The sequence below is a fragment of the Crocodylus siamensis genome, chromosome 5 (genome assembly GCF_052110815.1).
Source record: "Crocodylus siamensis isolate JL-2025a chromosome 5, ASM5211081v1, whole genome shotgun sequence".
NCBI lineage: Eukaryota > Metazoa > Chordata > Crocodylia > Crocodylidae > Crocodylus > Crocodylus siamensis.
Window position 1 is genome coordinate 130,405,399 of NC_143399.1, and position 25,911 is coordinate 130,431,309.

General features: G+C 41.0%; 1 protein-coding gene across 3 annotated transcripts in view; it reads left to right on the plus strand.

Moving 5' to 3' along the window:
• Nucleotides 1–25,093, plus strand: part of MYRIP (myosin VIIA and Rab interacting protein) — a 396,401-nt gene extending 371,308 nt beyond the window's left edge. For 2 of the 3 annotated variants that reach the window (XM_090050364.1, XM_090050366.1), the window contains 6 exons: nt 8,749–8,943; nt 13,175–13,336; nt 18,159–18,263; nt 18,344–18,404; nt 20,844–20,986; nt 22,405–25,093. In XM_090050364.1, coding sequence (XP_089906490.1) covers nt 8,749–8,943; nt 13,175–13,336; nt 18,159–18,263; nt 18,344–18,404; nt 20,844–20,986; nt 22,405–22,437 — 699 coding nt within the window. In that variant the 3' untranslated portion in view covers nt 22,438–25,093. Of the gene's footprint in view, nt 1–8,748; nt 8,944–13,174; nt 13,337–18,158; nt 18,264–18,343; nt 18,502–20,843; nt 20,987–22,404 lie in introns of those variants that run through there. The other variant, XM_090050365.1, reaches the window with a different exon arrangement.
• Nucleotides 25,094–25,911: the final 818 nt, after the last annotated feature.

The window sequence follows — 25,911 nt, forward strand, 5'->3', positions numbered from 1 at the left end:
TGTACTTATTTGAAATCTGTAAAAATACACTATTTTCAAAAGCAGGCATTTTTGGTTTCTTTCAATTTTGGATGTCCAACCTGAGCCACATTTGGGGTTTGCCAATGCTTGCAACTTTCATTCACTTCAAACTGGCATTATGATTGCCCAGCATGTTTGAAAATCAGGTCCAATCCATCTTTATTGAGACATCCAAAACCCGTGATCTTCTTGAAAATTTAGCCCAATGCCATCCCATCTGGAATTTTAAAGATTCCCTGTACAAAAGATCTACAGTCTTGATAAATATAGATGCAAGCACACACTGAATAAGTAGAGGGCAGTATAACAAAAGAAAAACTGCAGAAGTTAAGGAGATATAGACATACCACAGAAAAAAAAAGTTAATGTCCTCTTGAGCTAATTTCACCAGTGGCTGGAAGAACTTGAAAATGATAATGTAATAAAGATATTAACCCTTTTGAAACTAGAGCCACCCATAGTAGTTGGTGCAGAGTTTATTGTTGGCAGAAGCAGAAATCTGATTTTAAAGAGTTCTCATGTAAATCCAGAAGCTGTAAATGCAAAAGAATCTTTTTTGTAAAGGTTACTACAAAAGTAGCCTTTCTTGGAGCCATTTTGTTTCGTTAGATTCAGGTCATTGCTTCGTGTTTATTTCATCATACAAACACAATGTATCAACCATGTTAAATTAGAATTTAACCATGTTGAAGTACTTGTATCTTTAATGAGCTATATTAACCAGCAGGTTGAAATAAATAGTCTTTATTTCCTATGTTTTAGTTATACATATCAAATATAATTTTTAGTTATACATATCAAATATAATCTTCCTTTTATTTTCTGTTTATTTGTATCCTATCTCTTACCTTCATTTCATCGTTTTCTGCATTTTAACCACTTCAGCAATTAACATATTTTCTGCTTCTCTATTTAACTTCTGTCCCTATCTAGGAAAAATCAAAGGCTTTTGATCTCCATTTAAAACTGCAGTTTTTATCCTCAGTATTACAGCAGGTGAGAGTGCTTTGTTTTGTCCATGTTTCTCTTATTCAGTGAAAGATACTCTAAAAACTATGTTGAAGGTTTTCATATTGACAAACTAAACTGGTTTTCTTTACAAGTCAGAATATTTTTTCTGACAGCCAGCTTTGAAGTGCAAAGAGAACTGAAAAACCAGGTTCCTTTGTTCACAGAGCTTCACTAAGAGAAAAGATTATGAAATAAGAAATTAGCAGTGTATGATGCTGCATGAAATAGAAATGTAGCCAGCTTACCCTTTCTTAGCTGAATTAGTAAGAAATTGTTTTTATCAGTAAAATAATCAGAGCAAAGGACAGATATGCAGAATAGGAAGTTCTCCCTCATAAAAATCACATACTTATGTTTTTATTTTCACGATAAAAAAACTTTAAAATTGAGAAAAAATTAACAAAAACTAACAAAGATGATTTGGAAGAGATTAGCTACAAGAGTTTGACTATCATGAATTTTACCACACTTTAAATGTTTCTCACAATTTATGCTGTTTGGCCTTTTTTCCCTTTCTTTTACATGAAGGAAGTATATACCTAGGTGGGAATCATAATGAAATGAATCAGAAAAGTATGTCTCCACCTTCCACCTCACCCTTCATAATTTGTTCATGGTGCAGATTTGGTTTTGGATCTGGACTAATTAACTCTTGGCTTTCTGGAATCAGATAGTACAATGTTTCCAGTTGTCCAACTGTGCACTGTTATGTGGTACTTGTGATATACTCTATGAAAGTTGCTATTCTAAAAGGATTCATGTATAATATACATCTAAACTGATACATTTGATTTGTTCCTCCTACCTGACATAAAACAGGGGACCAGATTTTTGTAAGAAAGTTTTTCCCCTTATTCAACAAGATGAACACTTGTCTTGTGCTTTTTTGTCCTGTTTTCATACTTCTCTTGTGTCCTATTTGTTCAGTGTTTGTAAAGCTATGTCTATGTTGGATATATTTGTAATATATCTTGTATTTTGTGAAATATTTACCTTTACTGTTTGGAGCAGAATATTTCATTAAGTAAAAATCAATTTCCCTTCCTATTTCATGGAAGGTTTATTACCAAAAGCCAAAAATCAGAAGTAGATCCATCTTTTAGGCATGCAAGTGGACTTAGGCATGTAATATATGGAATAACATCTGGACCAAACTGTTGCAACTAATTAATAGTAACTTCAAGTCCCCAAAGTATCAGTCATCACAACTCAAAAGAAAAAAACTAAAGTTTCTCTGTCTTTATTGCCTAGGGGAGAAGGTCAGTCTGTTTTCTGCTAAATAGCTTTCATTGGAAGAAAATCCTGATGGTAATCCACAGTTAAAATTTTCAAACTTGCCCAGTAGTACATCTCTTCAGTGACATAGGTAGCAAGTGTGTCAGACCTGCACTCTTCTCTACACCTTGCCTTATCACTGAATATTGAGTCAAACCCAAAACTGCTTTCCCTCTTTTCATGGTGTAGAATGGTCTGGATCCCTTTTCACACCAAGGGTGGCTGAAGCTCCAACCTGAGAGCTGTGGTTAGCAACTCTGTTTCCCATGAGTAGTGGCTGGATCCAGATATGCAGGCGCGTGTGGCTTGTGACACCGCAAACCATTTTGTGGCACCACAAACTGCATGTGCTGCATGTTAAACCATGCGTAGCACTGCTGCTTTGTAGCGCTGGGGCAAAATTTGCTACCAGGATTTAAAAAAAACACCGAGAAGAAAAAAATGACACGAAGCACGCCAAAGTAGCATTCTCTGGGACAAATGTGGAGATAGGGTCTGCCTGCTCCCCTGTCTCCATGTGCTGCTCCCCAGTTGGTAGGAGCACAGGGTGCCAGCTAGCCCCGTGCTAACGCACCCTGTGCCCAAGGCAGGCCTCCCTGCAGGACATGTAGCAGTGAGACGTGTCCCACTGCAAAGCACACAAGCAGGGGCATTCACTCTGGTACAAAGTAGTGACACAAAAATGTGCTGGTATTATTTGTGCTGCTGGAAATGCATGCCCCTGCTCATGTGGATATGGCCAATGGTGTTATTCACTGCAAAGTTGAGGCCTGTCTGTGTAAGAAATGGGTTCTTCTGGGGGATCCTGTGAAAGTTGTAGCATAAACTCCTATATGATCTCTGTGTAAGAGGTGGAGGATGATGAAGGTTATGGGTCATCGGTAATGTAACTTTCTCCCTTTTCTTTCATTAATGTTTATGTGAAGGGCTGATATGATTTGTATGGCAAATCATTGATGGTGATGTTGGTTAAAGGAGGTGGTCTGTGGTTAAGCTTAAACTTTATTCTGACAATGTAACATAGTACTAGAGGGAGAACATGCTAGCAGTCATCAAAACTGTAGAGAAAACAAAGGAGAAAGACTAGTGCCACTTAAGGGCATTGATCATAATGTAGATGCATTCAGGAAAAGAAAATACGATATAGAGCTAAGGTGTTCAACTGGAATATAAGCAAGGACTTGAACGCTTGCTGGCTCATAGCAGTTTACACACTGGGCCAGTTTCAGGTTTGTCAGAATAATACTTTTGTGATGACTGCAACTTTGTTTCCATTATTTATTAGCTTTTATGTGGGAAGGAAATGCTTCAGGACAGTTTCTTACTGGTACTTCCAATAGGAAAGGTTAAGGTAAATCTTTTAGAAAAAAGGGAAAGCACTGCACTGGAGAAAGGAGACAGTTCAAACTTAGGAACAACAACGGAGCCTGCTGAAAAAATATATATTTTATTATATATTAAATTATATATTTAATATAGAGAGAGCTTATATTGTATCTGTTGCTGTAGATTGAAAGGACAACAAAATATGATTTTGTTGTATTCATGTACTATGCTTATTTTAGTATTTTTTTAGTGTTAGAACTCTTCCCCTGTGCCCATCAGAGCTCTGAGTGCCAACGTTGTAAATTAAAAACACAACTAAGAATAGTTGTACAGTGTGCTCCATAAATATGGATGTTAATTACAGCAAAAGGACATATTTTTTCTATTTTTCAATTAAGTATTAAGTGATCCTTAGCTCATTGGAGGATCAGCATCTAATCTCAGATACAGGTATTTAAATTATAATAATTCTACTGACTGTAGTTAAAATCAGTAGAGTGAAATCTATATTTTATATTGGGATAACCAAGATCAGAATCTGTCCAGTGTTTCCAAAAAATGGTTGTATTTACTTATTCTGTTCTAGTTCTTTGTAATCCAAATTGCCTATGTGTCTGTCAAATCCTTATTAGTTATTTGACAATGTGACAGGGCTGATGTGTGAGAGACTTTGTCTTGTTGTGATGGCTGTCTTTTTGAATCACCTGTAGGAATTAATGATGGCCCTTCCTTCAGTGGAAAAACGAATGAGACACGTAACAAATGTCAGCCAAGATGGCATTTTATCAGTTTGCAATGTCCACCTACAAACACTATTTTGCTGCATATGTGTCTATGAATTTTAGCTGATTTTTTAAATGTAGTATAGCTTCTATTTAATTCTTTTTGAAAGAATTCAATCTCATAGTTACTTTTACCATAGTCAGTATTGTTCTGTACATTGAAGACTAAAGTCCAGATTCTCAGGTGCCATAAATCAATGTAGCTCCCATGAGGGTTGAGCCCAGTCTGCCCAGGGAATACTGCATGTTGTCTCTCTCTCTAAAACCCTGTAGTTTAAAGGTCTGAACCAAACCCCACTGAAGTTCAGAGAAAGATACTTCCTTATGCTTTATCAGCTAAGTTTGGATCCTACAGAAACTTTAAGCATGTAATTTAATGGATTTCATGTCCACTGATTTTCTTGAGACAACACAAATATTTGCAGGTTCAGGGATTTAACCAAACCCTGATCCCATCAGCCTCTGTATTTCTATATATAAATGAAATGTATTGTGTGTCCAAGGCAATACAGTTGTAAAGGGGTGCATCTACATGTGTAATTAATGCATATTTTAATAAGGTGGTTTAGGCCTACATCGGGAAGGATTATCTCTGATCTGCACTACCCAAATCTTGGTCCATTAAGTTGTGGCCAGTCCTCATAAATGTGCCGCCTAAGTTGAATTCCTCAGTATCCCAGGATCTCTTACACCCCTGCCTGTAGAGCAAGGATAAAAGCATGTCTTGGCTCACCAGCCTCCAAGTGGCAACTCACAGCTACAGCACCTAACCCTGTCTCTGCTCAGCAGAGGCAAGGCACAGCTGTGCAAGTGGGGAACAGTCAGAGAAGGTTTCTAAACTAAGGGTGCGACTGCTCCAAACTCCAAGGTAGCACTAACACCAATCAGCATTTTTGCAGCTTACAGCATAAGGTGTAACAAGGCCCCAAATGACTTGCACTGATAACAGCCTCGTTCTATGCGCAACGACATCCTTTTTTTTGTAATGGTGCATAACCCCATCAAAAACCATCGTATTAATAAAGTGTTGACTGAAATAAATCTTTACCTTCTCTGCTTACTCTTGCTTTCACTCCCCCTGACATGTAAAGAGGATGTTAGAGTGCCATACTACATTCCCCAGGAAGGGTAGGTATTCGTAGAGGTGGGTCCTTGAATCCTTGGCTGTGCATCTCTGGATCTTGGGTGTGGTAAATATGCAGATGGGTAAGGGATGCTGGTATCTGACTGGCCTCTCATTACCACAAGAGTTAGGGGTGCACTCCATTCTTTCAAGCTGTGGTCCTGAACAGCCATAAGGTGCCTTTCAGAGGTCCCCATCATGCTGAGCTTCCTTCTAATTGTCATCTCATGTAACTGCCAAGAGGAAGCTCCAGAAGTGCTTTTTTTCCAAGTAAAATAGCAAAAGTTAGTCAAGGAACTAGGAATAAAATTTCATGATGGCATTTGCCAGAAAAAAAATCCATGCGTATATTCCTTCCAGGATCCGTAAATGGAAATTTTGAAACCCTTAGATTGATTTTAGAACAGCTCAGGTAAGTGAAGAAAATATGCAAAAATATAATTGAGCAGAAATTGTTCTCAGTTGGAGACTAAGAGCTCTCAGAGGAGCCAAAACTCATTAAAAATGCTGTTCTGATGCCTCTGTTTGGCCATTATTAGGCTTCACTCATTTTTCTGCCATGCACAGTCCAGGGGAAGCTGAGTTGCAAATCCCCTCAGTGGGACTTTTCTAGGAATGTGGGTTTTCTAAGGGTTTGGGAAATCTAATAATAATTCAGAAATACTTTAATTTAAAGAGAATTCCATTTTTGTTCGAGTGCATTCCTTTCATTTTTTCAACCCAGATATTGCAGCAGCCTTGTTGTATTACATGAGTAATGAGCTTCTAAAGAAAAATGGGGAGTCATAGGATCTCAGTTGCTGTGTTCTCAAAATGTGTTCTTCTAAATATTCAGAATCACTGAGAAGCCAATATCATGTTTTCATCGTAAGGCATGCTTTCTCCTTGCTCTGGAAAGTTTTAAACAGAACTCCACTTGCCATTAAGAACTTTCCTAGGAGGCCTAGAAAATCCTAATACCTCTTTCCTAGAATTTTTTTGTTGTTGTTCAGTAAGGTACCAAACAGATAAAGAAGTGTTTTACTTTAAATTTCATTTTTTATGGCTTGTCTACACAGGGAAATGTACTGGAATACCTATTGTGAAATCATCTATTCCAGGATGGCAGCATTTTGGGCAGAATGCTAAAAGCGCCCCAACCCTGACTTGGAAGATGGTGGTATGCCAGGGTGGGCAACGGGGGAGCCACAAGGGGCATGCTACTTGTTGTGACAGTGCAGCCCCAGCCCCTTCCCCGCCATCAATCTGGAGGCTGGCACTCATGTATCCACTGCCAGCAACAAGCCAGGCCAGGTCTCCGCAGACCCTAGCACAGCAGGTTGCAGCCTTCCTGCTGCCTGCTGCCTGCTGCCTGCTGCCTGCTGCTGGCAGGGGCCTGCCCAGAGCCTGGCTTGGCTGTGTGTTGGGGGTTGCTGACCCCGATCTATTCCATAATAGCTATTTTGGGATACATCTTAGTGTAGGCAGTAAAATGTAACTTTTTTTTCCCCAATTCAACACAGTCCTCTTTAGAAACTCTTTAATAGTAGTTAAGTGTGGCAGATTGCAAGACAAATAAACACTGAATTCAGGCTACAAGTTCTTGAAACTTAGAACATATACCAGTATTGTATACTTTGAAGAAAATGCAGCATATCTGTCCAGTATACTTTTTGTTAATTAATAGGATAGAACAAGAAAAGGTGCTTGTGAAGGCAAATGATAAGAAGAGAGTAACATTGATTTCCACCTTCCTCTCGTAATATTATTGATCTGCTTTTACCTAATTGGCACTTTCACAAATAAATGGAAAACAGTAGGATTTTAAGATTAGTTCTAGTAACTCTTTATGTTTCAAGTAGTTCTGCCTCATAACAGATCCTGTTGTTAATGACCATCTCTCTGCCTCTCTGACAAACTAACAACTTAAGTGCCTTCAACATCCTTTCTTTGCTTTTGTTCTCATTCTCTTTAATCTCATGCTTCTAATTTGCTTTGTAATTTAGCTGAATAACAATGCTACAGATGCCTTAATGCATTGGTAGAAGCGGTAATGAATGCGTACGTGATTTGAGAAAACAATTTTCAATAAACATCTCATCTAGCAAATAGGTAAGGTGGAGCTAATTAGAAGGAAGAAAGTGACTAAAAGGTAATAGTAAATGTGTGAAACAGGAGAAAATTACTTTCGCCGTTTCCTACAGAATGTGACCAGGTGACACTATTTATTGTGATTAGCTTTTAGTAAAGGACAGCAATGCATGCATGTTAATCAGAATGCTTAAAGGAAGTTGAAGGAGCAACTATAAATCCTTCTTAGGTCTCTGTCATTTGGACATTTTGCAACAAGGTCTATTTGCACATGAATAGTCCCAGAATCCACATGCACAAATGTTTGCAGGATCGAGGATTCAGAATTGCATTTAAAGCCACCTTTCAAGGATTTACTCCTATGAGTACTTAGGTAGAAGTTGTAGCACATCTTTGCATGTGAAATACAAGGAAGCATTTACTTCAACGTCAATGGACTTAGATCAAGCCTTACACATTTATCCTGGTATAGATTTGTGGCAGTCAGAGGAGTTACACTGATCCAAAACCAATTTGACAATCCTCAAAGTAAGACTTCTGCAATGTATCCACAAAGCTGAGATAGTAGAACAGAGGTGATACGTAATTTTTCCTGCTATTTAAAACTGATATATACTTATAGAACATAAAAAGCAGACAAACCAAAAGTTAAACATGCTGGTCTTGATTTTTAAAGCATCTCTGCCTCTCTTTCTGGTCTGATAAATTACTGATGACACAACTCCTCAGAAAGTATTGTTTTCCTGGTTCAAAAAAGAACATTCCTGTGATCGCAGGGAAGAGAAAGACTTCCATGTTCTTATTTGAGTTAATAAATAAATTAGTCCATGATTATTTACAGGGGAGGAACTATATTTTAAATCACTGGATTTAAATTTGTTGCCAAATACATATGTATAGCTCACTTTTGAAGGAGTTTGGAGAATGTGTGTGTGTGAGAGAGTATGTGTGAATGAGGAAGGGCACATTCCAATACCATCTAAGTTCATAACATTACTATTTTGTTCATTATAACCAGCTAGGTAGGGTTTTAGAAGGCATGTTTAAAACTAAGCTGCAAACGAGGCAATTTTAAAATAATCCATGTCTGTGCTAACCTAACGCTATTGTTTGTCCCTATCTATTCTTGTAACAAAACAGAAGTACTCCGCTGTGTCTCTCTGCAACATATCTACAGAGGTCCTAAAAGTCATTAATGCCACAGAGGAACTGATAGCAGAATCCACAGGCCCTGGTGATCTTCCAGCAGACACTCATGACAGAGGGAAAGAGGTGTTTCCATTAGGTACAGACCCTGTCAGACTTGATGAGCAGCTCACCACATTGGAAGAAAATGTAAGACCATGATATCAATCTACATAAATGTAAAAATATATCTATATATCTGTATCTATATCTATATAAAAACATAAATACACACACACACACACACACACACATACCTATATATATCTATATAGATATATGTATGTATGTATGTATGTATGCATGCATGTAAATCTGTATAAATGTAAATATGTCTTCAGGATGGAAGGGGGATGTTGGGACTTCAGGGACATGGTTTTGGGTTTTAGCTTTAATTATGCATTGCTTTTTTCTGAAACTGGCTACCAAGGCAGTGGCAGCTCTTCTTTGAAATTCATAAAATGATGGTGATAAGAAAAACCCTGCACAGATTCTGGACTGGTTTTATACATTGTTATCAAAACTTAACTCCAAATATGTCTTAATCCCTATAGTCATGGCTTGTGCACCAGCACTGTGCCTTGGTTGTTTGAAAAGTACAGTCAATCCTGTAAGTTCACATTCTTGCATGGCCTCATGGGCCATTAGGTGTGAGAAGATAGGGTAAAAAGCACCATTTTAGGCAGGCAAGGAGTTAAGCATAGGTCTGACTTCCATCCACACCTTACCAACAGAGCTGACAAATGCCTGGAGTAATGGAAGTGCATAGCTGTGCCAACCCTGCCACTAAAGCTGGAGGTGAGGGAGTGGAGCAAGGCACTGCGCCCTTACAAGGAGCAGATTAGCAAGCCTATGAAATGTTCCCTCTCATAATAATCAAATTCTTCTGCCATTTTTGATGAGAAAGTGTCACCCACTGCCACCCAAAGGAAAAATTTGACCCCCAAATATTTTGTAAATTTTCCTTAACTAGGAGTTCTAGTGCATCCTTCATACAGTAATCATCCACTTAGGCCTCCCAATCTTCTCCTACATCTTGCAACATTTAGCTAACTATATTTTAAACTATATTCCCTGTCTCAGTGGCTTTTTCATAATCTGGCTGGACTACAAAATGTTCAATTATAACATCCTCAACAATGCAAGAAAGTGGACACCTGTTGCCTGTAGCAGAAATTACTTTCAAATGAAAAATGAATTGTTTTAAGGTGCCCAAGAGCATGGCCATTTTGGTTTTAAATTAGAATTCTTTTATTTTATTCCTCATTTTATGTTTTGAGTTCTCCAGCAAAGATGTTTAAGTAAGATCATTTAATTGCGCAAAGCCATTTTTTAAAACATGTTAGGTTTTGACCTGAAATTGTTGTTTTGGAGATTCAGTTAATGAGACAAAATACACTGGTATGAACAGACGTGAATGCAGGTTTATACTTGCAAGCCATTTAAGATGTCTTGTTTATTTGACCTTAATTATATAGCAAAAAAATGACTGATATAAAGGAAGAAAATGTTCTCCTGCAAATCATTAGGGAACGATAAAGTTTGATCTAGTCATAATCTACTTTTGTGTTCTAAAACACAAAAAAGCCCAAAATTGTCCTCGAGTGTCATAGCAAAAGGATGGTGGGACTTAGGAAAAGACATTACATGTGAGCCTTTTTGTGCATAGGTCTAGCTGTTGCTACTTGATTGGGGAACTTGTCTGTGGTGCAAGGGAGTGCATTTTCTCCTGGAGTATTTTTCCACAGCCTTGTCTTCCACTTGTCTACAGAGTCCTCACCTGTGTGGCTGTGAGGCCAATTGCATTGTTTGTCCTTGCATTTTTGTAATGTTTTCCTCATTGGAGGATACAATACTGAAATGTAGGGGAGGAAGAAACAGCTACTGCCTTCAATTTCTTTCAACAGTACCAGAGTAGTCATTGCTGAGGTGGTATGCTGGAAATAGGCAGGAGCTGCAGTGTGAAGCCTACACAAACCTTTTCTCCAAAGCAGCAGAGCTCATTGCTTGATGACTACAGACCCAAAGGACTTGTTCCTTCAAAGTTTTCTGTCTTGGCTCTGGGCCAAAATCATTGGATCCAGTTCAGACTTGGTGTGAAATCAGCAGAGTTGCAGCTGCTTGCACCAGGTCTGAATTTGGCCCTACACATCATCCCATCCCGAGGCCAGCTCCTGACTCAAGGTTGTTTTGACCTCAGATGAGACTTCAGAAAACTTCTAATGTTCTGCAAGTCTTGTGCATGCGCTTTTCTGACCTGGGAAAAATTGCAGTGCATAGCAACACTGCCTCTCTGAATTATCCAGACCATTGATCTCTTAGGTCTGAATAATTCAGACTGGTGATGCATTTCAGGTTGGTTGGCTGACAGCCAACAGGTGCTGGCCTCCATTGGACCAGGTAAATGAGGTCAGCACCTGTTGGCTGTCAGCCAGCCGGTTTGAAATGCATCACTAATTGCTGGGCAGACTGGCAGTTCCTAGTTCCCCAGGGAGCCCAAGCCCCTCACCCAGGTAAGTGATGCCAGTCCCGTAGGCAGAGGGAGCAGCTCCCCCGGCCCCCGGAATGTATCCAGCTCAGGTTACTTAAAGAGATAGGGCAAGGTGTGTACCTTCTGTAGGGCCCATCTTAACCGAATTATCACAGAGCAGAGCTTTGGCCTTCTGCCACACTTCCCCCCCCCGCCCCAAAAAAAGCTTGGACACATGGCTTTACAGAGCTATGGGTACGAGCGTATTTCATTTGGAAGGGTCACCTTTCACACCTAAAGAGAGATTACACAACACTTTGTTCCCACACAACACTCTGCAGTTTAATCAGACATCCTTTCATTCGAACATGCATCCTGCTGCAGGCATCCATTCCAACAGGAAACTTATACTGGCACTTGCAAAAGAACCTGCTAATTTCTGGATTTGCTGGGAGAGGTGATAGCCACCAAAAGCAAGGCTATTAGCAGGGATGGTGGGGGAAAAGACCTCCCACTTCCGTGCAGATTAGCAGTGACAGCTTCATTTAGAAACATACTCTTTAGTAAGTTTTGGAGGGAAGGTGAATTATTGCTTCCCTTCAGACCAGTTAAAACAGCATTAACTAAGGTCACTGGAAGACTAAAATCTGAGAGTGTAAATCCTGGAGAGTGGGAGCTTTCATGTGAGATATTAGGGCCTGGAGGAGCATCTGTTCACCAAGGCCCCCCCAGGGGAGGACAAGAAACAATGAACACAAACTGATTGAAGATCACTACAGACTGGACATAGGGAAAAAACTTCTTTGCAAGTCTAGTGCCAAGGGTTTGGAACAGGCTTCCCTGCACAGGTGGTGCAGTCACCCACCCTGGCAGTCTTCAAAAAGCATCCTAGCATCCATCTTGCAGGGGTCATCTGATCCCAGCAGGTCTTCTCTGCCCAAGAGCAGGGGGGCTGGACCTGATGATCTGTAAGGTCCCTTCCAGCTCCTAACAACTGTGAACTGGTAGAGTTTCAGGCAAAGCAGTGAGAAAGAGATGTGTATAAACCTCTTCCTACAACAAAGAAAAGCTAGATAAGTACTCATTTCAATGAAAGAAAGTGGAAAGGCATGATGTATTGTGTGTGACCTCTTATGAACAGATGGCTAGGAAATGACCGTTCCAGAAGTGGTTTATCTGGCTGCTGTAAGAAAATTCCTGAGACTGCTCAGAGGGGGGATTCTTTTAAAATGCTGTTTTTGGCAGACTTGGAGGGTTACATTTATCTCTGCTATAAGATACATTATCTCACCCACCTCAAACTGCTGAGGGTACCCCTACAATTCATTCAGAAACTAAGCCTAGTACAGGGTATTGTGAACTGCTTAACTGGTGGTGTGTTTCACTGGGAACATGTAACACCAGTTCTGCCTGCCACTTGGCTCCCAATAGGAACATGAGGTGTTCAGTTTGGGAGTTGCTTACTTAGGATTCTCCTCCTCTCCCTTTCTGATACTGCCATAGCTGCATTAAAAGGAAGCACTCAGCTGGAGTCTCTGTGCTACAGAAGAGAGGGGGCTGCTGGTATATCTCAGTAGCTCTGAAAGAGCTGTTGGGTGGAAGGATGCTGACTGTTGTTTAATTGTATGAGTAAAAGTGTGATTAATTGCAACTATTTTTAAATCTCACAATTAATTGTGATTTTTTTAAATTGTTTGTCAGCCCTACTTTCTATATTTTGCCACAAAGTCAACATTTTCCAAATATGTCAAAATATTAATCTTCCTTTCCTCTGTATTTCATAGCCAGAAATTGTATGTTCTTGTTGTTTGTTTGGCTTTTTGTTTAGCTGCCAGTAGTCTTTAGTCTTCAAGTTAAACTATAACTGAAAAGCAATTGGCCTTGCTCTGTACTGTGATTTGGACCATTTAGGTATACTTGACAGCAGGCACCGTGTATGGGTTAGAGGGTCAGCTGACGGAGTTAGAGGATGCAGCACGCAAAATTAACAGTATTACAGCAGAATCTGAACTAGCTGAGCTGGAAGATCAGGTAGCAACGGCGGCAGCACAGGTTCATCATGCAGAGCTTCAGGTGAGAAAATTCTCTATTACCCTTTTTAGCAAGTCAATATAGAATTGCTTTGTTATGCTTAGTACTTGCACAGGTTTCCCTCGCTTTATGCTGTACATGTGTTCCTGGAAAACAGCTCATAACCTGAATTCACATAAAGGGAACCCACTTTACAATGTAACAAATAGGGATGCAGTCCAAACCCTTGACTGTACTGACCACTTTTACAAGGCAGTGTTGGTACTCACCAACAGCAGACAGTGCACACACACATAGGGCATTATCATAATGTGGATGGCAACTACAGAAACACGTGTCACAGACAACGAGCAAGGAGCACAAATCTACACAGGAGACTGTATTTTGGTGTGCATCACGATGCACTGCACAGAGCAGCTGATTGTGGGCTTCCACCACACTGATCACTTAAGAGTGAATTTACCTCACATATAACGCATATTTGGTATAAAAAGGGTCATCGCATAAGAGCAAATTGACACATACAGAACCCACATAAAGGGAGGGAAACCTATATATTAATTTTTCCATTATGCAGACTTATCTTCACATTACACAGATTCTCTCTGTATCAAGATGGTGTAGTAATCCAAATACATACATCAGCATAACAGCAACTCAGAAAGTGACTGACCCACATTTCAACATAACTGGTTATAATGGTTATAATACTGATCATCAGTGGGTCCCAAACCACTTTACAAAGTAGGTCAGAATGATTTCCCCCATTTCACAAATGAAGAAACTGAAGCATGAAGAGTTAAAGGGACTTGCCCAAAGCCACCCAGTGAAGAGCTGGGAATAGAACCCAAAAATGTTGAGTCCCAGGGAGCTGGCTTAACCGCAAGACTCCACCAGGAAAAAACCTTCCTTTGCGCCAAACATGCTGGATCAGATCCTACTATCATTGAAGTAAAAGGCAAACTATTTATTGATTTTGATAGGAGCAGATTCAGGTCTAGTTAGTCTACATATGTCAATAGGTGGCAGAAGGTACCTTTTAGTAATGAACCAATAAAGTGACTTTGTCTTTATGCAAAGTCTGAAATGGGTCGAGTTCACAGATTAAAATCAGAGACAACTTCAGCCACCCACATTTACCTGTACAGAGGCTGTTCTGAACTGTTTTACTGGGCTGATCTATACCATGAGCTACATGCAGCAAATGCCCATTCACATCACAGAAGTTTGTAGAGGCTTGCCCCAGCAAACACTGAGTGAAAAATGATGAAAAAATTACACCACTTTTAAAGTTTTAAAGACAGCACTAATATTTACCTTGCATTGCATAGACAAGCTCTGTCTAACTCAAGAAATCCATGGGCCGACACAAGGCAAGGCACTGCTAGTTCTGGTTCTTGCCAAAGGGGGTGATCTAGTCAGTGACCTGAGGATTGAGGGATTGAGGGGAAGCTCAGTAACAGTGATCATGAATTGATCACCTTCCTCATCCATCGCAAAACTGGCAAATCAGTCAGCAATGCAGAAATCCTTGACTTCAGGAAAGCTGACTTTCACAAGCTCAGGAAATTGGTTGTAAAGGCCCTGATGGATCACAGTCTGACAGGGATGGGTGTCCAAGAAGAGTGGTCGCTCCTTAAGGATGCAATCCTAAAAGCACAAGGGAAGTCCATTCCAGCCCACAGTAAAGGTAGTAAAAGGGCTGGGAAAACCCCATGGCTAAATAGGGAACTCATGGACCGCCTCAATCTTAAAAGAAAAGTGTGTAAGGGATAGAAGACAGGAAATACCTCTAAGGAAGATTATGCATCACTGGCCCACACCTGTAGGGAGTGAACCAAAAAAGCTAAAGCCCATACTGAGCTTAGGCTGGCTGCAGGAATCAAGAACAATAAAAAGTCCTTCTTCAGATACGTAGGAAGTTGAAAAAAAATAAGGGCAACATTGGACCCCTGACATCAAAGAAAAAGCTAATCTCCTCAATGATTACTTTGCGTCGGTTTTCCGCCAGCCCAAGGGGATCACCCCGCCTGACAGGACACAGGACTACAGGAAGGTACAGGTGACCATACACCTGCATTTTGTGAAGACCTTGTGAGGGGAAAACCTTGAGAGGCTGAATATCCACAAGTCATCAGACCCTGATGGAATGCACCCAAGAGTGCTAAAAGAGTTGGCCAACATCATAACTCAACCATTGGTGCAGATATTTGAGAACTAGTGGCACTCAGGAGAGGTTCCTGAAGACTGGAAAAGGGCCAATGTGGTGCCTGTCTTCAAGAAAGGAAGATCCAGGGAACTATAGGCCAGTCATTTTGACCTCAATCCCTGGTAAGATCGTGGAAAAAATTATCAAAGAATCTGTCAACAACAGGCTGACAGAAGGCACCATTCTGAGAGACAGCCAATACAGCTTTGTTTCGGGTTGGTTGTGCCTAACTAACCTCATCTCCTTCTATGATGTGTCACCTGGACGGGGGGAAGAGGTTAATGTCATTTACTCGGATTTCAAAAAAGCCTTTGGCTTGGCCCCCCATGATGTCCTCATGGCAAAACTGGGGAACTGCAGCCTTGACAACCTCATGGCCCGATGTCTCAGGACCTGCCTCCGTAGTAGGACCCATAGAGTGATTGTTGGTGGAACCAAGTCAGCATGGCATATGGTGACCAGTGGCATCTCTCAGGGTTCAGTACTCGGACTGGTACTCTTTAATATATTCATTAACAATATTGATTTGGGTGTTGGAAACAAACTGGTTAAGTTTGCGGATGACACCAAACTATAGGGAAGTATGGTTACGCTGGAGGATAGTCTGGGGATCCAGGCTGCACCTGGATAGGCTCGCAAGGTGGGCATATACAAACCTGATGACCTTCAACATAGAGAAATGCAAGGTGCTCCACCTTGGGGGAAAAAACCCACATCATATCTATAGGCTCGGCAGTGCTTCACTCACTAGCACTATGTCTGAAAGAGACTTGGGGGTCTTGATTGACCACAAGATAAATATGAACCACCAGTGCGATGCTGCAGCCGGCAAAGCAAATAAAACTCTGGCTTGCATCTACCAAAGCATCTCAGACAAGACCCAGTGTCATTCTTCTTCTTTATTCAGCCTTGGTGAGGCTACAGCTGGAGTATTACATCCAACTCTGGGCTCCACACTTTAAAAAGGACATGGAAAAGCTCAAGAAAGTCCCGAGGAGAGCCACACACATGATAGAAGGACAAGAGAGCTGGCCATATGAGGAGAGGCTGAGAACCATTGGGCTCTTCGGCTTTGAAAAGCATTGGCTTGGAGGGACTTGGTGGCAGCGTACAAGTATATCAGGAGTTTGCATCAGGACCTGGGAGAACAACTGTTCACCAGGGCTCCCCTAGGAAAAACAAGGTCCAATGGTCACAAACTGCTGGAATACCATTTTAGACTGGACATAAGGAAGAATTTCTTTACCATCTGAGTCTCCAGAGTCTACACTAGACTCCCACCAGAAGTGGTGCAAGCACCTACTCTGGACACTTTCAAGATGCATTTGGATAATTATCTTGCTGGGGTCCTCTCACTCCAGATGACTTCCTGCCATTCGGCAGGGAGCTGGATCAAGTTGGCCTTGCTACTATCTGCACATGTTGTCTTGCCAGCTCTGTCCCTTTTGGAATCACTTGTGTCTCAATTTTATCTTAATCTCCTCCCAAAGACTTATTTACCTGTTTAATTTCGGGTTTTTTATAGCTTATTCGGCTTTGTTTTGCTTGATTTCCTTCATTAATTATGACATATTAAAGTTGGAAGGTTTGAGTCCCACTACAAAGAATCATAACCAACTGCAAAGAAGTCCTAACCAATTTGAAATAACAAAGGTATGATACAGTGTGTCAGCAGCATTTATGGGCAGAGTGGCAAAACATTGGCATGCTGCAGGGGAGTCACAAGGGGCCCCATACTTGTTGTGGCAGTGAAGCCCCAGCCCCTTCCGCCCCAAGGCGTACATGAACCTGCTGCCAGCAGTGAGCCAGACTGGGGCTCTACCCCAGTTCAGCCTCTTGCAGCCTCCTGGCTGTCTGCCACATCCAGCCAAGGCTCTGGGCAAGCCATCCTGCCCACCATGAAGCCTTGGCTGCTCACAGCAGAGAGGCTGCAAGCAGGTGCACTGGAGTCTGCAAAGCCCCAGCCCGACTTATTGCCAGTGGCAGGTGCACACATGACTCGAGGTAGATGGAGGGGAAAGGGCTGGGGTTTCACTGCCAAAACAAAGATGGGATCCTTGTAGCTCCCCTGCTGTCCACCCCAAGGCACATGTGCCAAGCAAAATGCCTTCTCATGCCACATTGGAATGTGTGCTGGGGGTTGCCTACCCCTGGTCTGTGCTTTGAGCCTAACTTTCTCTAATGCAACTTGAATGAAATTAGGATTCGAGTCATTGGCTACCAGCTGTTTCTCAAACACAACACAACACAACACAAAGCTCAGTTTATAGCCCTGCAGTATGCTGGTGCAATGCCACCAGATCATTCTTTTCAATGATTTAATCAATAATTTTTTTTCTATTGAACAAGTGTCCCCTTTGGGAACCAGCTGACTTCCTGCCCTTTGGGCAGGGGGCTGGACTCGATGATCTCCTGAGGTCCCTTCCAGCCCTGATGTCTATGAAATCTATGAAACCAAAGAATACCACACTCCAAAGTGTCTTTGCTAGATTGTCTTTCAGAATTACTAAAAAAATCAGCTGTTCCTTTTATATTTTTATTTGGTGAGGGTATGAATGTGTTGGGAAAGTGCATTTTTGTTGTGTTTTTATATTAACTTTGAAATTTCTTTTTCTCCCCCCAACTCTCTCTCTCTTTCTCTTGTTTTACTTTAAGATTTCAGATATTGAAAGCAGAATTTCAGCACTCACTTGTGCAGGATTGAATGTGGCGCCATGTGTTCGCCTGGCAAGAAAACGGGAGCAAAAACAAATGAACCAGGTACCAGAGCATTGAGCAAATATATCGGGAAGCCCTTTTTTCCATATTAAAATTTAATAATATGTATATGTTCTCCACAGATGCAAACAATAGACACATCAAGACAGCAAAGGAGAAAGCTTCCAGCTCCACCAGTAAAAGGTGCACTAAAAGTTTCAGTAAACTCATTTCACATATATTCTCTTTCTGATTAAATGATGCTGTGCAGCTGACAAACAGGAGGGAAATAAGTTGTGAGGTGAATAAAATAAGAATAAATAATTCCCTCCCAGTGTGTATTTATATTGAATACTATACTGGTCTGTCTCTTCATAATGTGCTGTTGCTTGTTTTTTAAGTTAAGTCTCTTTTGTTTTACTTTACTAGGAGCAAAAAAAGAACCATAACCAAAGCATAAAAGAAATTTTAAAAGTTTGACCTGACCCCAAAGAAAGAGGGTGGGGAAAACATTAAAAGGTATTTTATAGGAGATGAAAGATTTGGCAATGATGTGCTAATTAGCCATGAGACAGGGATTTTTTTTTGTAGGTGATGTCTTGTATTGGACCAACTGTATAGTTGTGATGGAAAGCTTGTGGCTACTGTGGTACTCTTCCTCAGATCTCTGGGAGAGCCTTTTGGGAGAGAAGAGGCCTAAGGAAAGGTCCTGTGGTACCTGGAAGGTTGTTTAAGTCTATCCCAACCATACTATTGGTGCAATAAAATATATCACCCACAAAAATCCTTGCATCTTGCATATATCCTGGACCATCATGTCTATAGTATAACTTCAGTACCATTGAGTTGTAAATAGCGGTCACTTTTCTGGAAAGTCAGTGCATTTCATTTGACTATGTGGGAAGACCTAATTAAAGCCTTGATCCAGTAAAGTACTATTTAGTAAAACACTTAAGTATGAGCTTAACTTTAAGCATGTATTGTTTAAGTATGTTTCCAAATTGAGACCTACGGCTTTAAAGAATATTAGACACAAAAAGAGTGTCTCCAGCCAACGTGCCTAACTTCCTTTGATTTATGTTTGTCCAAATATCGTGCTTTCACCCCACCCTCAGATCACCGTCTTAAGAAACACGTCTGTTAAAAACTTCTAAATCTTTTGGCTAAGAGACATTACTTGGTAATTTAGTATATAATTAAAATAATTTTCACAAAATAAGAGTCTGTGCAAAATATGGGTATCATCACCAGTGTTCAAGAGTGAATGGAAAGTGCTGTGTTTTATGTTGAACTCAATGCTATTGTCAGTGAGGGTCACAGAGGTAGGTGCCTCCTCTGTGAGTTATCTGGATACCAGTATGATGCAAGCACTTCCTTTGCCAAGTCAGAAACAAGCTCAGAGTTGGAGCTGGAGTTCAGACATACCCTTGTATCCAACTTTTCACTTGTTTTCCACCCAGTACTTAGGAGCTCCTTAGTAGGGAAGCACCTGTGGGTCTCTCCATTCCCTGGAGAAAAGACACAAGTGCTAACCTGTGGATTTGGGCTACCAGTCTGAGGCAAGGTGCCCTAAATTTTAGGCTCTGCAACACCAAAGTACCTTAGAGGTTGATTGTACAGGTAAGAATTCAAGATCCATGGGGCACGAAGGAAAACAAGCAAATGGGAGATGACTTAGCCCTGTGTTTAGGACGCTAGGCTGGAAGGGGAAGGGGGAAGGGGTGAGTCCTGAGTTACAGTCTTTGCTCCATGTTTATGCATGCTGCATCGAATAGTCATTGAATGAAAAAAAGAGGAGGGATGAAACTTTAGCTTGGCAGTTAGAGATTTATCTTAGTTGTGAGAACTGTGGGTTTACATGCCCTGAGGCTAACAAGGATCTACGCCTAGGTTTTGCTTTTCCTGTGTTGGTGCTTTAGCCACTAGCAGTTGTATAATAAGGCCACTGGAACAATGGCTGTGGGCACTATTACATTTTTAAATGGAAGTGGCTATAATTATGTGTGCTAAACGTAATACTTGATGGAGCCTTCCAGAGGACATAGTTGCTGTTCTTCCCATTTCTGGATCCAGTTATAGAGTGCAGGTACTCAAACAAGGAGATTTAAGATGTGCCCATCAGACAGAGTTGCAGGACCTTGGAGAATTTTCAGGTCTAAAAGATAGGCACCTAGCAAGTCCAGGTGGCCACTAGATCACAGTTTTGGATTTGGCTGTCTAAAGTCTTCCTAAATCGAGGTTTAGATGCTTCCATCCTTCTTTCCAGAGGTTTGAGCCTGATTCTCTCAGCCTCCCTCTAATTTTATACCTGTATAACTCCATTGATTGAAGCAGAGTCAAGCTGAAGTAACATGGGGGTCAGGCAGGCTGTATCATAATTTTGAAAACTTGAAAGCTAATGGCAATACCCCAGAAATCATATCTGAGGACTGCCACCCGAACCATGTCAACTCTTACAAGTTCAGTGCCTGCTATATGTCCATTTGAAATTAATCTCTTTACTTTGTTTTTTTTTTAAAGTATAACATTTCTCCTAACTTAGGTTTAAGCCTCTAACGACCTAAAAGATATGTTTCCTCATGTTTGTTGTTGTGTTTGGTTCCAGCCATGGCTTGAGGAATGTTCCCACTTCTTTCTCCCCAGGTGAAAAAACTGATGAGACTCCAGTTACTACTACTACTACTACTACTACTGCTACTACGAGAACATTTAACAGAAACTTCATGCTCCGAGGATCTCTAACACAAAGAACTAAAGAGAGAAAAAGCACTGCCAAGGACCCAATGGTAATGACTAAGAATAGGCATTTATAAAGCTGTAATAAGGAACACTAAGCACAACATACTTAGCCCATTCTCACTGTGCAAAGATTGAGGCCTTGGCTATACTCGTCTGCCTCTCCCAGGAGAGCTTCTGGGGGCAGACAGTAGCTACCCCTGCCCAGCCACCAGAGTGCTGCATGTCCACACACCACTGCCAGGGCTATGAAGGCATCAGCCGCTGTAGGGACTGCAGCAGCTGACAGAAAGCAGAGGAGTATCTGGAGGTGCCTTCTGCCAGCTGCTGGATGGTGACAGAAGGCTTCCTCCATTCACCAGAGAATGGTTCTGCTACTGCAAAGGTGCTTTGAGTGTGCAGTTAGGCCTAGGGGTCCCCTGACTGCCAGCTGGAAGAGATACTTAAATTTCAGCTCCAGGTGTGTTAGTTATGGAAGAATAGTAAGTGCTGCTGGATTGATCCTCTCCTCAAAAAGTTACTGAGTGGGAAGTGGAAAGAGACAGCTGAACCCTCCACATTTGCCAGCTACTATAGTGGGTAAGGAGCATGGAGGACAGCTAATTGCATCTGAGCAAGTGAAGAGAGAAAAGAGAGTTGTGGTCCTTTGAAGAATTCCTGTTAGTGGTTCTCCCAGTCCACAGTTTATCTATATTCATGTATGAACATGCACAATTTCCAGGCGCGTTTACAGAATTGCAAATGGTGCCTTCTTTTTATAATTCTTCCAAAATAGAATCAACAGGCGAATTCCCATCACACCAGGCTGCTAATTCAGATCCTGGCCATTGCAGTGCCACAGTTTCATAGAGCAGGAGATACTTCTGTTATTAGACAATAGAACTAGAAACATGCCCATGAGCCATCAGCACCTGTCCCCTATATTTGCAGGCCACCATTTGTCCATAAGGCCAAGAGCATCCATACTGGCCCCTCTCCCATTCTACAATCACAAAACAAAACTATAAACACCCCACAGCATGCCTCAGGTAAGGAGCAGGATGGCAAAGGGGCTACTAATGCCTTGGCCACTGAAGTGGTAGAGAAATTACCAACTTAAAATATGTTCAGATGAGTGTGTGAACACTCCTAAAACATCCCATCCCCTGCTACCTTAGGTGAGATTAGCCCCCACTGGAGTTGATGAGAGTTTGCCATTAACTTGAAAGCTAATAGCAAAACCCCAGAAATCATATCTGAGGACTGCCACCCGAACCATGTCAACTCCTCTCTGCAATTAGGAGGGTGGGACTTGTGAGGTGTATAGCCCTCTGTGCTGCGTAGGGTGAATTTTAATTGGGAAATATGATAAGCTACTAAACTGGCAACACAGCAGTGTTTTGCTTAAGAAGACTCATTAGGATTGTATTATATACCTATTTTGTAACTAAATATTTTGCTAAACTTGTCTTTTTTCTCTGCATTCTAGAAACCAACTATAGGAGCTGTTGTTATGTACTAGAATTACAAACTCTACTGCCAATAACACACTGCCTAAGGCTGTACACTTGAGTGCCTTTACCTAACAGCCATTGTATATGTCCAATAGAAAACGGACCCTTGAGAACCCACAATGCCTCAGTAATAGGGCTTTGTTTGGATACCTCACTGAGAAAGCTGTCCAAGTCTTCAGCATTGTGGTCTGCTAATGGAAACTCTGCCTTAAAGTTCTCATAAGACTCGAGAAAGGATACTGAGTTTCAAAAGCAAGGCTCCACATTTTAAGATGCACTCCTCCCCCTCTCTCCCCCCATTGATTGTACTGAAGTATATTGTCTTTAAAAATCCAGTATGTTTTTGTACACTTAATTCAACTGTAATTGTTGGTCAATATTTCACATGAAAGGAAAGGACAAAGCAAACCTGTGATTCATCTCTGCTGGCCTCTTATTGTTCACATAGATATCTCTCTTGATGAGCAATAAGAAAAATTCCACATGCAGTGTAGTGAACATTTGTTTTGCAGAAGCTTGGAGGTGGGGGGGAAATTGGTGTACCTGATTCTGCTCCCCCTGAACTCAAAGGGAGCTATAACATCAAGTCAAATGTTTCCAGGATCAGCTTCAATGTCTGAAGAGTCCCTATATACTGATAGCGCACCTTTGTCTGAGTTATTGTTCTAACTCCAGATCTGTGTGCTTTTCCTGTTGAGAGAGCAGTTTACAGTGGTGATGGGCTGCCATGTTTCACCATGACACCATAGTAGGCAACATGCATGCAGTGTATCTAAGACTAAATATGTGGGGATCGTTGTTCTGTCATCTCAATGCATCTGAAAACTTGCAAAATCAACACCTCGGCATCTGTTATACTGCTTGGAGTCGCCCCTGTTTGGAAGCATCCCAAGTATTTGTTATGATACAGTTGGCAAAGCTCAGAAGTGAGCCTGGCAAGTTCTTTAACAGTACAAAAGTAGAGTAAAATAAAGCTAGGAATTAGGAACAGTTTCCAGAAAGTGCTTCCTGAAATGTAGTTTTAAAAACCAAGAGAGTGATTATGAAAGGTCCTCAGATCCATGGCAGGGGGAATGAGCCCTAAGGAACCTTTCACCTCCCTTGCATATTGTATGGAAGGCCCTTTCAGAATGTCGGTCCTTTTGCTTTGGAGAACATCATGACTGCCGGTGCCAGTCCTTGTGTCCTGAAGGATGTAGGATGCAGAGCAGGATCAGTGAGTGCAAAGGTGATAAACTTCGCCCCAGGAGGAAGTGCAGCTTGAGATGTCCCTCCCCTCTGTACCAAGGAGTTCTGGGAGGGAGAGCACCTCCTACAGCTCCACCTGGGACAGTACATTTCTGTCCTTTGCCAAGCTTAGTATGTAACAGGCATTGTGGAGCCCTAAGGAGCAATTAACCATGTGCATATGGAAATAAATTTTGAACTGTGCAGTGATTTAAGGGTCTACAATGTTGAACACTTCATGGCTGATGCCAAACATTTGGGCCAGGATTTTCAAATGCTTCAAGACAGAAGAGTAGCCTGGTTTTCAGAGGCAGTGAGTCCCTGCAGCTCCCATCAGCTTCCTTAAGCACTAGGGATGTTCAGCACTTCTGAAAATTAAGCCATTTTTCTTTATGTGTCTAAACTTTGGGCAGCCACATTGACAGTTTTGGGTTGTGGGCTGGAGAGATGAACAAAACCTGGAGTGAATCAGGTGCAACTGGATGCCACCAGTCAGATTTGATGCTAAATAGAAGAGAAAAAAACAAAGAGCGTATGAAATGAGGACTAGTCATGGTGTAGTTCCCAGTCTCCCAAGCTCATTCAGCCCTGGGAAAGGTAAATGATTCCAGTTACAGACTTCTTCCTGTATGTGTAGTTTGTCCACCAGTGCAGTTAGAGCATCACCTTTGAAAACATTTGGCTCATCCAGAAGTATGACGTCATTTCCCCAGCTGGTGTAAGACAGCATAGTTCCATTAGCTTTAATGGACCTATACCAGCTGACAAGCTGGCTCATGATGTTTATTCTGGGCCAAATGAGGCCTGCCCCTTTTCCCAGGCAGTGCTAATTCTTTCCAATTGGTTCACACAGGTATGGGCATAGTACTTGATCTACTAAAGGTAAACTGTATGTACCAGGCAGTGGAGGAGATTAAAAAGCACAGGACACCTAAAGTATTCTTCATCTTTCAGTTTCTCTCCCCTCAACTGTTCTCCTATCTATGTACTATACGTTCCCAGATTTTTGTTTATACTGGAATGTGTGCTATGAAATGTTACTAATGGTGGTTGGTCTAACATATTCATCTAAGAATACTATTAGCTAATATCGTATATGTAATATCAATTCAGAAATGACTAATTTTAATAGATTAACTCTGGCTTCTGTTCTGTTAGTGTGATTTAAAAAAACAAACAAACAGAGTTTGGAATAAGATGTTTTCCATAAGAGGCATGAAAAGCAACTACTGTTGTGTTACAATGTTAAAATATTCAGTCTTCTTTAACACAAAATGTGTACTGTGTAGGCATTGCAAAAAACAAACAAACACAAAACCCTGCTATATGGCATTTGAATTTTTACAAAGGTTTACTTGTGCCAAATATGTGCAAAGGTTTAATTTACTGTTTTAAAAAACAAAAATCATAAAAGCATATGTTATAGCACACAAAGAATTATTTTGTCATCAAGTGATTTCAATCTTTAGTGTTAATATTTATATTTAGATTAATTTTTATAATGAAAATATTTTAATGGTTAAAATGAAGACTATATGATGATCTATTTGATTAAGTCTGAGTGAATATTCAGCTTGCCTTGTTGTTGTTTGCATATTCACCAAGAATTATTGTCAAAGGACATGATAAAAAGAGTAAAAGTAATTTATGAAAAAGAATGCCTTTTCAGGGACTTGATTCATAAAGAAAACAAACCAACAAAAAAAAGTTCTACTCTGTTGTTTGGATTTGTGTGCACTTTACTTGGGAAAGAGTGCAGCAGGCACTATACCACACTTTATAATACCACAGTACAAAGGCCTAACAAGCACTTTTCATAGCAGCAGCGTCTGGGACAGTGGTGGCTGCAGCCCCTCTACATCAGCACCCACGGCTGATGCCCCATTTGCCCATCCCTTGTTACTGTATATGCACTGCTTTGTACATACAAGTATCCATTGCACGCAAATGACTGCTGCTCCATTATGTTTAAGAGGTGGTGCAACTCGGGAAGGGAATCCAGTGCTCCACTACGCCAAGCATACTGATTTTGCTAAGAAGTGATATATACACAAGGTCTTTCTTTCAGAATGATACTGGAGAAGAAAGAAAAAATTTCTCCTTAAGAAATTTGGTATGTATTCCATTCTAAGCTATATGCACAGACTAAATTAAGTATAGTCCCTACACTTTCCATCAGGGTCATACCTACATAAGAGACTCAGGATTTGGTCCTTTGTGAATCCATAGCACCTTTTCCTGTGTTCTAATACTTC